Source organism: Zosterops lateralis (assembly GCF_965231275.1).
Source record: "Zosterops lateralis genome assembly, chromosome: 1".
In the NCBI taxonomy this organism is placed as follows: Eukaryota; Metazoa; Chordata; class Aves; order Passeriformes; family Zosteropidae; genus Zosterops; species Zosterops lateralis.
The window spans coordinates 120,988,299-121,003,880 of NC_139762.1; the positions used below are offsets into that span (position 1 = coordinate 120,988,299).

General features: G+C 37.6%; 1 protein-coding gene across 3 annotated transcripts in view; it reads right to left on the reverse strand.

Moving 5' to 3' along the window:
• JPH1 (junctophilin 1) overlaps nt 1-15,582 on the reverse strand; it is an 82,244-nt gene that overhangs the window by 13,345 nt on the left and 53,317 nt on the right. For all 3 annotated transcript variants that reach the window (XM_083858935.1, XM_083858934.1, XM_083858933.1), the window contains exon 3: nt 14,425-14,543. In XM_083858935.1, coding sequence (XP_083715061.1) covers nt 14,425-14,543 — 119 coding nt within the window. The remainder of the gene's footprint in view (nt 1-14,424; nt 14,544-15,582) is intronic.

Sequence of the window (15,582 nt, forward strand, 5' to 3'; positions counted from 1 at the left end):
CACCAGAGAATGCTGCATCCAAGTAACAGCTGAGGGTGTCTGACCAGACTTTCAGCCACTGCCTTAGCACAGCAGCCACCCCTCCCACCCCCAGTACTACACATGGATATCAGAGATACATCCCTTGCCGCCAATCTTGTCAGGCAAGTCTTTCCAACATTGTAATTCTTGGCCCTGTGCTGAAGTTAGCTTTGGAGATTGTTCAAATACTTTTTAAATGTCTGTTCACTGCATCCAATACAATTGGATTATGCACCTATCCAAACCACTGACTCCAGGATGCAAAAATTCAGCTCCCACTCCCTTCTAAGGACTAGGAGCTGTCAGAATTTACCTTGTCCCCTTTCTTAAAGACATTACTCTACAGACATGGTTAAAGGAAGTCTTTCATCATAAAAGCAATCTACAGCACAAATTTAAAGAAACAAGAGCCAAGGGAATTTATAAGGAGAGCCACTGACATCCTTTCTCATAACATTTCTTAGCTGGCTGATCTTAATGAGGAAGAGGATAGAATTTGAGGGTGGGGAGAAGGTAAAGTGGGATTGTCTGACCAGGAAATAAACACAGCACTCTTGTTTTCATTTTGCAGTTCAAGCAAGCAGTAGATATAGACATGATACATGTGAGTGCCTAAGGAGAACCTGGTCTGGAAAGCAGAACCAAGAAATGTTATCTAACCAAGTGAAAGTAAAATAAACCTGCATGTTTTCTTATGGTGACATGCTTGCTGTGCTACCATTGGATCAAGAGTGATGCATCTTTACTTGATAAAGGTCAGCCATGGGGGGTGTTTTGGCTCACAAACCTGTTGAGATGCCAGCAACTGGACGGCACCATGAAAGTGTGAGTTAGCCAGTATTCAGGGAGAATAGCCTCTAAAAGCTAAAGGACTGTGCGGACGTGTGCAAGGTATGCACATCAGAGTCTCATACAGTCTGATGGTCAGCTTGAACAGCATTTCATTGATGGCTGTGGGGTGAGGAAAGCTTTGATTTGGTTGAAGACACACTCATGGTTGGTCTAAACCTAGAATTTCTTGTGAAGTTCTTGTGTAATATGTCCTTTCTCCTGGAAGGGCTCCAGTAAGTGATGTGACAGCATGGCCAGCCCTGTGAATGAGAAGAGAAGGATGCCCTGGTTCTGCCACACCATTTTTAAAGAGGTGACAGCCACATGCTTTCCCCCACAGCCTAATATGAGGCACACCTATTGGCAGCATAGGGCTGTTGCAGGACTGCAGCTCGAGGAGCATCTGAAAACATCATCTTGCAGGACACTGTAAATGCAGCCACTGTTTCCCAAGAAGGTTAAGAAGAGACCTCGTGCCCCATCAGATCAGAATGAAATTTGAAGCTTGAGAGGGATGGCAGAATACATCTAGGATAGTGAGGGAAAAGGCATAGATGCAATTTCTCCAGTGATTTTATAAACATCCTATCATTTTTACAATTCAGGAAAAATAAGTATTTCATATTACAAATTTTTTTGTCTACTGAAAGCAAAGGAAGATTATAACGCCACTAATGCAAGCTCCAGAACATAATCTTTTAAGAATATAATATTTAAAGTACTATTGATGCTGAGTGATGTGATTCAATTTCAAGGTATATTAGAAATACTTATTAGATAAACATATGCTTATTTCTGCTTTTTAAACTAAAGTACACGTTATGATGTAACCTATCTTCAGTGCTACATTGAGAGTTAACAAAACAACAGGGCTATAAAGAGAATCCCAAATAAGAAACAATATTATGATTTTATAATTATGAGGAAATTTATGTTGTGCTTATAGATAAATTCCAAATGTGAAGCACATACTTCACTTCCCAATTTTGTTTACATGTATGAACTATCAGCAGAAGGATGCTCCATTTTTACTGTAATGTTTAACAGTCTCTGGGATAATGGTGACACAATCAAAGTTACTTGCTCAACCAGAACACTGTAGTCTATAGTAAACATTCCAAGATTAGAGGCCTCTTTTTACTGAACTACTCAACACTTCTAGGAAAAAAAAAAAAAAAAGGGAGATTTACTGATCTGAAAAGTTCAGAATCTGTAAGTACAAAACTAAAGCTTATACCAGTAGTCCATTTTAGTGATGGGGAAACTAACCCAAAAGAAAATAATGACCCAAAGCAAATGCTTCATCTGAAGAACTTTTCTGAATTTAGTGCTCAGCTGTGAATAAAGTACCAACATGCTCAAAGCTTTGCTAAATGTTTGACAAACCTAAAGACACAGGGAAAGACTTGGTCAAAACTAGGAATGGAGTGTAAGTCTCCTGAGTATTCAAAACTCCACACAGCACTTTGGCTGCAAGTTTGTTGCCTACCATAAGTATCTTCTTGCAAAAAAAAAGCTGAGAGCTGATCTACCAAATCTAAATTCAAAGAGAGAGGGAAATACTAAATGATAAGTAAGTTTCTTACTGCAGATTATACCCTAATACAAATCCAGAGCATGATACAGTTGAAGCACAAGCTTAAGACTTTTGTATTTAAATGAACTGTACTAAAAAAGAAAATGTATACTTTAGCGTTGGTACTGCAGCTTGATATATATACTGTTCATAAAATAAGCCAGTGAAAACAATTTGGTTTATCTTCTAATGTTTTTGATGGTTTTTCTAATGTGTCACTGTTGGCAACAATATGTATACTCTCACAGTAAGATTTCTTTGCTATTCTGGTGAACTTAATAAAACCTTGAAAAGCCAAGTGATTGATCAGAGGATCAGTTAATATAGGATCTTTTTTCCTTATGTTAGGATTTTTCAGGATAGAACTTCCATTATAGAAGAATTCCTCAGGATGGTAACTGTAGGTGAAGAAATATAAATAATCAATTATCAATCTCTTAAAAGAAGTGATTCAGTGAGTCATTATGGAAGTGCAAATAACTATATTCAGTAATTTCAAAAAGATAGGATTTATTATTTCTTCATTGTGGAGATATGAAGGGAGGGGGAAGAACTATAATTAACATCATTAGTACTTCCTCAGTTTTGTTCTTAATTTTCTGACGGTTATACTGGTAACAGGGAACAAAAAAAAACCTTTTAAGTGCTAGGCTGCTGGCTTGAATTCTGCCCAACTGAATGGAGGGCTGTGCAATGCCATGTGCAAAATGTGTTGATGAACTCACTGGAGCAGAGATATGATTACGGTTTTAGTAATGCTTGGCAGAGTGAACTGGGACTGAATAGGTCTGGAAATTAGGGCTAAAGATCATTGCCGTAGAGAAATTAAAGGATATAAGGTAAGGTGCTTAAAGAGACATAGGGCTCTGAGAGAACACTTCTGCCTGATTTAGGTATGAGTAGGAGTAGTATGAACAGGACATTTCAGTCGGGAGGGACTTAGAACAATCATCTTGTCCAAGTCACTGACTCATTCAGAGCTGAGCAGAAGTTAAAGCCGGTTATTAAGGGCACTGTCCAACTGCCTCTAGAACACTGACAATCCTGAGGCAGCAATCATCTCTCAAGAAAAGCCTGTTCCAGTGTTTGACCACCCTCCTGGTGGAGAAAGACTTCCTAATGGTTAAGTTAGTTTAAGAAAACCTTTAGAGATTATCACCCCAGGTGTCTGCAGTACCTTTCTGATGGATGCATTTTTCCAGCAATAGGGCATGAAAGGGTGCAGCTCCTTCATGGTTGAGTCAATGTGCAGCAACATAAGAAATGTCTTACTCCTAGTGATGCATAGATAAGTTATTTAAGAATTCCTTATTTCAAAAACATGTATGTAGGCCTGGCTGTCCTGCATCTGAAGTTGGTTATGCCACCTGGAATAATGACTTTAACTGCACTTGAGAACACTTTAGAGATTAAAAAACCACATTAACTAAAGCTTAAAAATAAAGCATGCCACAAAAGAGAGAGAAAAAAATAATTGAAATGGAAGGGATTGTTGACACTGTCTTGTGAGATGCAAAAGAAACCCAAGTCTGGATGGCTAATTTAACTTTTAGCCTCTGATGGCAACTGCATTTTGGTGAGGTATGATCAGCACTTTAAACGCTATTAAGCAGCTTCCCTAGCTAAGGGCAGATAAAAAAATCTTTCCTGGATCAATTTTAAAATACCATTTGGCTGCCTTAAAATGCCTTCCCCCCCTCTGTCCCGGATGTAATACCACCAGCATGGAAGTATCATGGCTGCCTACGAAAGCAAACTACAATGTAAACAAGAGGGAGAGGAGTTGTTTTTTGTTTTTTTTTTAAACAATCCCCCAAATACACCAAAAAATAATGTTTATTGTTTAGAATCTTTCTTAATTCACTCTTAATTGCAAATCCTCATTTCCTACTCCTCCCTCTTTGAAGATGTCTTCCCTTTGCAGAAGTTTTCTCCAGCTTACACTTTCAGGGCTTTTCAATCTGTTGTTAGCATTGATGCTTCCTTAAGCAGTATTCTTGGTAGTCTTCTTTCTCATGCTGGACTGGAGGCAAGGCTGAAGTCAGCATGTGCTATTCACTAAAGCCATGAGTGCCATGGAGATTGATGCCCAAATGTGCTTCATTTATGGAACTGTTCTGGTTTGAGCTGGCAGCCTGTTGTCTTTGAAACCACGTACTACCAAGATGACCAAAAAATATAACAAAGAGATAGAATATAATGTGATATTTTACTATTGCCACAACCTGACAAAGCCACATCATCATTCAGCAATGCAAAAGTCAGAATACACATATCTCCTGAAGGAGTCCTAGTCCACCTAGGCCTAACTTTAAAAGGTAGCATCACTGAATACAAGCAGGCTTGAAAGCAACTTGAAATGCAACCTTCCCTTCTTGCTAAGTGAAGATAAGGACCTACAGAAAGGATTCACCGGTAGAAATTGCTCATTAAATGCCTTGTTCAGAAGAACCCTAAACACGTAAATTCTTGCATATCAAGGTTGCTACTTTATACCTCTCAGGAAACAGTTTTGTGCAGTATCCTAAACAACTTCCGCATAGCTTTGCTAGAATTTGCATGGACCATATTTAAAATATCTGTCAATGCTTTATTTTCTTGACCTTGACATCAATGAAAGCGACACAGCCTTCTCAAAACCCCCACCAAATGCTTCCTGATACGAACTCCACTGAGATCAAAAGCCTTGAGTTACTTTTTTACTAACCCCACACACAGACACACACACACACACACAGACACTTTGGCCAAATCCAAGGCTATTTTTTATGCCTCTGTGTTTAATCTGCTGTGATATTTACACAGCACAATACAGTTCTCAGCGCGACCTCACTACTGCTAGTGTCTCTGCATTTCGCACAGGTATTTGTTGAAAAGCATATGACACCATGTTATCTCACAATGCTTTTGGAAAATATCAAAATGTCTACTCAAGCACACTTGAGCTGCCAGTAACAGCAATGGCAACAGAAAAGGAAATGGACTTCAGCCAAACAATTCACATCATAGGTAACATCACCAACTTGTGAGTCTAGCACTACGATGATAGAACAGATTTTAATGCAATTTCTACTGATACAAAAATGAGACTGCCTCTTTTCTCCCTGTCAGTTCCTCCAAATCTGAAATTAATTTGACTTACCCTGCCATTAACACACCTGCATACAGAACCTAAACAGTATTTCTGTAATTTGCATTTTTGTATTATCCAACAACGAAAGAGTCATTAAAGATAAAAGAATCCCTAAAAATAAGATTTTCTTCCTGTAAAGGTTTATAAATGCATCATTAAAGTGCAGACATATACACACCAAATGATCTGAAGTCAGGAAAGACTACACTAATTTCAAAAACTGCCTGAGGTCAGCACCAAGAACAATGAATTTATTCTGACTATGTATCCAATCTCTGCTCCATTCCTGTAGCTGCTTTAGCAGGTGACTGAAGTAGCTGTGGTATTTCCTAACTGTATCTGCATAGCAGTGTGTAAGACTTTATACTTCTGGATTCAATACCATCAGAAAAATCTAACAAATTTATCTTACCTGTTAGAGGACATTATGAGTGCTGGACAACTATCTCTAACACCTCACTGGCACATCAGCTTATGGACATAGAAATTGCTTGTGACGAGCAATCTTAATTATGGCTTGCTTTGCTTACCCTACCTTTCTGTTGATGAATACTGACAGAACTTCAAAATAATATCTGTCAAGATTACATGATGATGCATATGACTTCTGTATCTGGGACAGGCTTCATTTTTCCAGGGTAGATAATGTACACATATTGTATTTAGTGTGAATGATCCCAGCTAAATAACACATGCAATATAATCTACTTGAATGCTTCTAAGCCTGCAGGCTGCTTAACAGGCGATAATTGAGAAGGTGAATTTTTGGCTTTTTCACAGAAAACCTAGAGACTACTTTACTTCATCTGAACTGTACTGAGGCAGCTGTTAACTGCAAAAGTAGTGTTTTTTAAGCTCCTAAAGGAGGGGCAGAAGTGAAAGGCTGTAATCCTATTCCCATTGCAACTGCAATATTCTCTGAGAAGATGAATTTTAAATATAGAGAGAGACTGTTAATGTGGCATAATAGCTGTCTTTACTCATTAGAATTCACACTCCTTTACATTTCCCCCAGCATGTCCAGATCTCTCTGACGTGATGATCCCCAAAGTTCTACAGAGTATTTCAGACTCAGTGTCACTGGGATCATGCAGAGAAGGGACCATTCTCCATGATGTGCTTCTGTATATACAGCCTGGAAGGGTATTAGCTACTTCTCTTACTTCTCTTATCACATTTCAAGTGCATGGCTATCATCCTGCTCCACGGGAGTTTGGCAACTGACCTCCAGAGGAGCAGGTTCATATCTGCTCTCCAACTGACCAAGTCTGTCAGCCTGTCTTAAGAACTGTTTTTTAGTAAATTTGATAACCAAGTAAATTTTTTGCCAAAGCCCTTCTAAATTTTGCCTCTTTTAAAATCCCTATTACATAAAGAGACAGTGCCTGTTTTTCTGAGGGCACCCTTCTGTTCTTCCACTACAGAAAAAAGCAGAGCCTAGGATATGCACTCAGGGCTTGGGTTGCAGATGTCAGCACTTCTTATGCCTGTGGAATATGTTCCAAAAAGGCTCAAAACCAGGAAGACAGTAAATACATGTATGTCACCAAAAAACCAACATTCTATGCCTACATATGAATATATAGGCATAGAAATAAATAGGCATGGAAATAACTAGATAGTTTCAGACTCCACTGATTCTACAGATCTAGAGATGCATTACTGCCTTTAATTAAAACTCCAGATATTTCTAATGGATTCATGATTATGTGATATGATGTCAGACAATTTTTTAGACGTCTCCTTTATCCCCTTGTGTTTATAGAAAATACACTTGAAATTATGAACTTGAAATATGCAAACTCAGGAGTGAAATAAAGAGACTTAAAATTTACTGCTGTTGAAATATATGGCTTTATGAATTTTCTCGGAAGTAATCCAGTATTTTTCAAAAACAGTACTCATTAAGCTGTACCACACTTCCAGCAAAATTAAATTAATTTGAAATTAATTATAAAGTGTAAGAGCCTGAAGTGACTGCTGCACTACAAATTCCAGAACAGGAGAAATACAACAATCAATTTAATTCTGGTAAAACTAGGGTATGTGAGCTGCTTAGTCTTGCATCAAAATCTGGCTTCTTTCCAAGATGTTCTTGCTCTTTTGTATTTTAAGAGAAACCCCACTCACCATGCCACGCACCATTCTGACCTCACAGTGTCATTTCTTCCCTTTCACATTAGTGCTCTAAGTTTTCATTTCTAGAGTCAAAGTTTGCAATATCCACTTACTGCTCTTCTCCTCCAAATCTATCCCATAGTCTTCAGTTTGGCAACTGCCTCTGACAAAATACTTTCTGCTCTTCATCTGACACTTTTTGAGGAGCCTCTGTGATTTTCTTAGTCACGTTTCAGTACCAGCACTTCTCTCTTACCCTCCTCTGACACAGGCGACCATTCTCCTCTTCTGAAACAATTCTTGTCTGTTAACATCTATGATTTATCCTTTTAATTTACCCATGTTTTTCTTTCATTTTTATACCATGCCTTCAAGGAAAATAAAATTTTCAATTTCAATAATCTCTGATTATTCTGTTCTTGGACTCTCTACCTTTCTTTTCCAATCTTCATCCTGTTTAATTTCACCATACAAAAACTACCAATTTCATGCTAGTTGTGTTTTAGTTCCAGGTTTTACTACTGCTCAGAAAATGATCTGAATGAATAACTATTACTGAATTAACAGGCAGAAATCTTCATCTTCTCCAAATTCTCAACACGATCTTCCACATCATACTGAACATTACTCTACATTACTCAGGTCTATAATATGATATAGATTTTTATTTTTCGGGTATTTCCCTAGAGTCTCTCTAATTTTATGTAAATCTTAAATTTTGCACACTTTCTTGGAATAAGAGATCATGTAGATCAGCCATCTATTTCTGTGGCCTTGACAAACACAGAATGCAGCTGCAAAGATTACTTTTCTCTAATGGTCCACATCACATGTTAAAAGTGTAACAGAAGAAACCTAACCTTTTAAACATAATTTAAATCTCCACTAGTATAATAAAATCCTTTCAAAATAGATCACCACACTCGACTGAAAATTAGCACTGTAAGGAAAGTTCTCAGTTCTTTGTTAGCTGAATTTCAACATGGAACAAATATTTATGATGTGGTTATAAATAGGATTTATAATGGAAATTTTGACACTGTGATAATACTCCCATGTGATAGACCCTACTTCATCTTGTCCTTGGCTGGACACCATGACAGACCAATATAGAAATTCACTTGAGCAGGCCAACAGTGTCCTGGAAGGAATGGTTCTTTTTCAGAGCAAATGAATGTTTTTTAATAGGAGAAAGGAAGCATTGACCTCTTTCTCTCAGACTATACCTGTAATTAACACTCCCATAGTGACAGATTAGATATATACACCTGAAATTTGAAAAGTTACTTCAAGATAGCAACACAGCTGAGATAGCACTGAAGTTAGTCCAGGCTTCTAACTACTTTCATGGTCAGATCCTATAGCCTTTACTAAGCAACCACAAATTTCATCTGGATGCAAATTAACTAGCTCACTACTTATGCAAGTCTGTGAAAATTACAGTGATTGCAACAGCTTTATCTCTCTACAGGAAACTTGTTCTCTGTTATTAGTTTTAAAAGTTAATTTGCTCAAAACTAATTAGGCATATTTTTTCCTAAGCAAATAATTTGATTATGTGACTCAAAAGTATGTTGGAGAGATTGAGAAAGAATCCTGAAGAATTTCGGCTACGCCTTTGCAAACTCTCTTTGCTTTGCCTTCTCCCAAGCATGTTCTCCTGTCCCAGATGCACTGCAGGAACACTGAGGAGTGGGCTGAGCCGGCAGGTGTGTTAGGCAGTGCAGCAGACTCCCAGCAAGCTGGATGCCCTCACACTGGGTGAGAGGAAAGATGGGGAAAGGTGGAGGCATCTGTAACCTAGGGCTTGGTGAGATAGTGATAAATCTGGAAGTCATGTTGTGAAGACTGGTATGACATGACTTATAAAAAGAAAGGGAAGAACAAGAATAAAGCTTGTAATGGGCACCTTTTCTTTTAGTGCACCTTCTTTCTTTGATTACTGGGTACAACAGAAGTGCATTAGGATACATCTACAGGCTCTGGCTTCTCCAGAGTTCTGCAGAAAGAGGATAGAAGCAATAAATTACAGAGAAAAAATGGCATAGCAAGAAACCCAGTAACAGATTTGTGAGGATAATGAAGTCATATGTAGAATAAATTCAGAAAATGAACACGCCTCTTGTATGACTAAGAATAAGGAGCAAGCTTCCGCATGCTTTAAGGCACAAACTGATGGCATGGCTGGTAACTTTAATCAGGCAAAATGCTCATTGTAATTGGCTTTTAAAATAAAACTATCTGGTCTGGCCCACATGCATTTAGCCAGGACATTCCAGTTAATTAGCATCAACCAGAAATCTCTTTTTCCTGTCCATATGGAGTTTGCATTTTGAGAACTCGAGGAGGTGGTGATGGCAGAGAAGAGGAAGATGGGAAGGATGTTTTTTTTTCCTTAAGCTACAGACATCTACCACTGGTCAAAAAAGAATGTAAACCACAGTTCCTCTTTAAGTCAATAGAGGCTAGTACAAATTGCCATGTAATAAACTTAAAATGCTTATTTCTGAAACTAGTAATGTTCAGCATGTTTATACTAAAGCTTTAACAGTAACCAAATCTTATAGTAAAACATACTAGTAAACCCTGCCAAGTTCTTATTCTTATCATTAGAAAGTCTTTGCTCATATATTTCACCTAAAGAAATTTTGTCCATCTCTAAATTTGAACAGCTTTAATTTATAAACTGCTCCTTGATTTCTCTCTTGCCTTGTTTAGGTCAAAGGCTGGATGAATTGTTTTGGTGATCCATACACATTCATCTGGCAGCTGGTTGGCCTGACAAATAATCTGCCAGAAAACAATTCAGATCTGAATTTCCAGACCTTTACTGCTCTATGGTAAAGTGCCTAGACTGCTCTTACCCTGCAGCAATGTAGTTGTACTTTTTCATTTAATCAAATGTTATTCATTCAAACTGAATGAAAGAGCAGTATCCATTTGCTGCAGGATATATATGCACACAGACAATTATGGCTTAGCTGTTCAGTCTGTGCAAGTCCATACTTCAATTTACCTCCTGACAGTGTGTTTACATGATCACATCCTAAAGATGGTCTGTGAATTTAGAATTAATGTGTCAGCCTTCACTAACCTTGTGAAAGACTAGAACAGTATTCCTCCTTTCTACTGAGTGTCAAAAACCTTTCTTTTCTGTTACACCTTTGGTACAATATTCCCATCAGTCATTTGCTCTTCTCTAGGTTTCAACAACAGACACCAAACAGCACATATTTTTTTTTCTCTAAGTAAATCTCAAACTGTCCCTGGATGACTCCCTTGAATGAGGCTATGACTCAGGTTTCATTTGTTTCCTGGCCTGGTGTGCTCTCTTTTGACACATCCACAAGTTTAGTGATGCCTGGAGGAAACAAACAGGTCAGAGCTGGGATTTCTCAGAATTTGTTTTATTTGTTGATAAAAAGGCCAGTAAAGTATGGTTTCTATAAAGAGTACAACATTTGTTAAATCTACAAAATAGAGAGCCTTGTGGGTAGAGCTCTGCAAAGACACACATCCTCATAATTATTAATCACCAGCCAAATACCTGCTACAGCAAAAGTAGAATCAGGGTCTGGCCTGAGAACAGCATGAACAAACTCAGGGAAAACAGCTCTCTGCAACCTTGTAAGTCCTTACACTATGGCTCTGATCTTTTCAATCACACTTGGCTTTCCTTATATGCAAATACTAAGGCAATCAATCACTGGGAAACCTGAATCTCTAGACTTCTTTGGTACGTCATTTTTATTCTTACCTGCTGGATGCTACTTTACTTCCTACTGCTTTGTTCTCCTTTTAGTCTCCTTTTAAACTACATTACAAAGGCAGAACCTCTTGGCAGCTTCTCGTGAATGCCTTAATGAACGTAAAGGTGAAACATGAGAGAAAGTATTTGGGATATGAACTGCCATGGTACAATGAATGATGAATATTCACTGTAATTATAATTTGTGTGTAATACCAGGCTATATGGCCCAGAAAGTTGCTTTTTAGGAACCTGAAATTTAAGAGCTTTATCAAAATGTTTTCAAATATTGAAATGGTTTTAGGCTACAAGTAATTCAGAGATCACTCATTAAGACAGAATAGAATGCTTCTAAAATTTAAAGGTATTTGTATTTTACTTCTTTTTGTCTCTGTTTCAAGAGGCTTGTTGATATGCTAAATACATTTACTGCTGACAGCATGCTGGCCTACCATACTAAGCAGTTAAGGAAATAAGAGAAAAATTGCACTTTCTCATCATAACCTATTTTCAAGACAATTTAGTACAATGGAAAGCTTTCACTTAACTACAGTTTAGGAGAATGAGATAGAACACTTACTGGTACCTTTTAGCAGCACTTAAAGATACTGTAAAAATAAAAAGCTCAAGCAACTGAAGAAAACCAAGAATTTGCTATTAGGAAGCAGTAACAGTTACCTTCTTTTCATTCAAATACATGAAAAAAGCTACCTGAAAAGCAGGTATTCACTTCTGTTTGTGTGAGTTAATGTAAATACTTAGAAATATTGATCTCTTTTATTACCATAAATGATAAAAGCTAACAGTAACACTGTCCAGTTACTCTTCGGAAATGCTTAAACAAACAAGTACGTGTACAAGTGAGTGGGTTAACTGGTTCCACCAAAAAAAGTGTACCTGAAAAAGGCATCATGTACACGGAGCCTGGAAAAGATCTTAGACATGATAGTACTTGAAATCATCACAATGAGGTGTTAACCTGGTGGTTTGCAGGAGTTTATTTGGGAAAACTGAGATTTAGTTAACATCTTTGCATTTAAAAGTTGTTTATGTAATGGGAAAAGATTTTTTTTTCCAAATGTATATAAATATGCTGTATTTGACTATCTTGAAAACAATCAAAATTTAGAGTCCAGAAAAGGTATTTATCTATTACTAGGAGATAGCTAACAGAGAAAAGAGTAAGCAAACTTTGTGAAATGCTTTGCTGTGTCATTCCACACATATCCAGCTGCACTTGGGGAAGGGATACAAACTTTCCTCTTCAGTAATTAGAAATAAACGTTTCAAATGAGAGGATTATAAGATCCCACACCTTCTCTCCCATGTCTCAGCTGATTTGTCAGCAATGCCACTTCAATTCCTGTGGCAGGGAGCAAGAAGATACCTGAGAAATTCTTGATCTGGGTGATTTCTTTGTGTCAAATATCACACTGTCAGATGCTGGAATTTTCACTCTAGTACCCTAGCAATTTCTTTATTTGAAGGGTTTGGCAGCTTTCAAATAATTTCTTTCCAAATGCTGTAACTCTTTGAATGGCTAAGGTTATCACTTGTTAATGACAAGATGGCCTGCTGCTGTAAACTGGGATTTCTTTGGCTGGTGGAGAATGAAATAATGAAAAGTGAAAAAGACTTGAGTACAATAGCAGTAAGTATGGGCCAATAATATAAATCCAGAGGACAGGTTGTACTGAGGTAATTCCCAACAGTGAAAAGTACATATTTATACTGTTTTAAAGCTAGTATAGTCTTACTACTGGAAATAGTTCTGTTGACTGCCATGTTCAAAAAGGATGAATTTATATCAGGATGTGTACAAAGAAAGTCTGCAAGACTGGCAAAGGGAATGAAAACTCCAGTCAGGTGAACAATCCTTGACTTAGGCACTAAATGAATACAAAACGAGGTCCCCAACTTCCTTAATCTCAAAACACATTCTCTCTCTACATCCAAATACTTAGGAATAAAGAAAAAAAACAAGCATTCCAGAAGGTAACTGACAGTAAAGATTTAGTAACAAGTTACATACAGTGACCACTTGAACTAAAAATTGAAGCAAATAGTTGTGTTTTTAGAAAATGTTCCAGAATGTTGTTCTTTGCTTTTGTGGGTCATTATAGCCGGGATGCATTTAAATAATAAGTTTGTGTCTGAAACAAGGACGAGCAGAAAGTGACAGTAAGTAAAATGAATCTCAGAGCTATAATCTGTATTAGCATGCAAGTACAGGCAGATCCTTGAAAAGTAATAACAAGATATGACTCAACTCAATTTGACAGGTGAAAGAAAGGGCAGACACGAAAAGACATTAAACTGGCAAATGGAGTTCCATTTTACCTATCCAATTTTAAGGTAAAAAAAACAGTACACAGAAATATGAACCTCATGGAAAGACAGCAGAAAAACAAAGCAAAACCAACTTTGCTTCTTCCTATAGCAACTTTACAAACCCTGTGACAGACGAAAATGGGCTGCAATGCTGATGTGAGACAGACTTAATTCTATGCCACTGTGAATATGGGATTAATGTTCTACAGAGGAAGATTCCCTTAGAGGTTATGTATGTCTAATGGTAAAGTATTCTCCAAAATTCAGACCTTATCTAACCAAGACTGTCAGGAATTCCACTGGACAGTAAAAAAGCTATAAATCTTCCCTCTAATAAACATGTTATAGAATTAATCCAAATTTCTGTTGATTTATGATTGCTGAAGTCTTTGATACTGTCCTGAATAAACTATTAATCTGAGGCAAAGTTATATGCTTGATACTGACTTTTCAACACTCAACTGTTTTCATACAAAGAAATAGTCACCAAATGATTAAAAATGGAAAATGAAATCTCCTTGAGCAATGTACACTCTTCATGACATATACACAACTGACTTCTGTATAAAAGACAACATTCAAGATGGAATCAACCCTTTAACTTAACACAAAATCTTTTCACTGCAATAAAAAAACCAGCCACATAAAACCCCAATCTGCAATTACCTGGTTGGTAGAAATTTGGTGAAAGTTCTCTGGCAACTGCTCTTGCAATATCACATTCCTGGCGAGCAGCCTGAGCGGCCTGATCCGCAGCATCAGCTTTAGCTCTTGCATGTGCGGTTCTGTGCAAAGCAGAAAACAGTTTATATGCAGAGGAGTCTTTTATCAGTTGCATCAAGCATGTGAGAGCAAAGGACCTCAGCTATCATACACCATCCTGTACAGTGCACTCTTAGGATAAATTGTGAGGAACTGCAAATCAGTGAAGTATTTCAGGATTGAATCACTATTCCTCTCAGCTCCTCAGTCCTGTTCGGCCTTGGATCATATTTAATTGCAGGAACACAATTTACAGCCCAAGCTTGTAATTAAAATTTCTAAACAGAAGGAAAGAATTTTATCTGACAGAAACATGGGATTAGGATTTATTTACATGTTACTGGAATGTGTACAGAAGTGTACAGAAGGTCAGACTGGACCACCACACTGACTCCTAAACAGGGTTCTGGGATTTCAACACACATGGTGTTCAAAGGGAGTACCTTTACCACATTTCAAAGTTAATGCTGGGTCAATGATGGGTGCTATGTAAAATTTATGATGGGCAAAATTCAAGTATATTGGCCCAAAAAATAGGAAATGTCTTCCACAGTCAGATCATGTCGGTAAGGAAAAGCCTGGAAAATGTGTTTAACACTTCAATAGGCATTTGTAGAAATGGCAACTTAACTGTCCTAAATTACTGTAACTCACTGAATTTCAAATCAAAAACATCTGAAAAGACAACTTTTCTGAAGTCAAGACAAAAATACTTTGGTAAAGTAATCTGTACTCTGCTTCCACTTTTTTCCCCTTGCTATTTCTCAAAACCCCCCAAGAACAGCTTGTGCAAAGGCCTCTGATTCCAGACTGCAAACTGATAGTTGTGTCACTGCAGGTTTGCATCACTGCTTGTCCCATCTTCCCTCACCACTTCATTTTCCAAACAGTCATCTGTTTGAAAATTCCTGATGGCAGTGATCTCTCTGTGCCTCTACAGCATTAGCACATAGCCTAAAGCTATGAAATGGCTCGTTAGAACAGAGGGGAAGTTAAACATGGCAAACCAGCAGAATATTTTGAGACTCTAAAGATGTTACTAACATTTCTAAACCAAATACA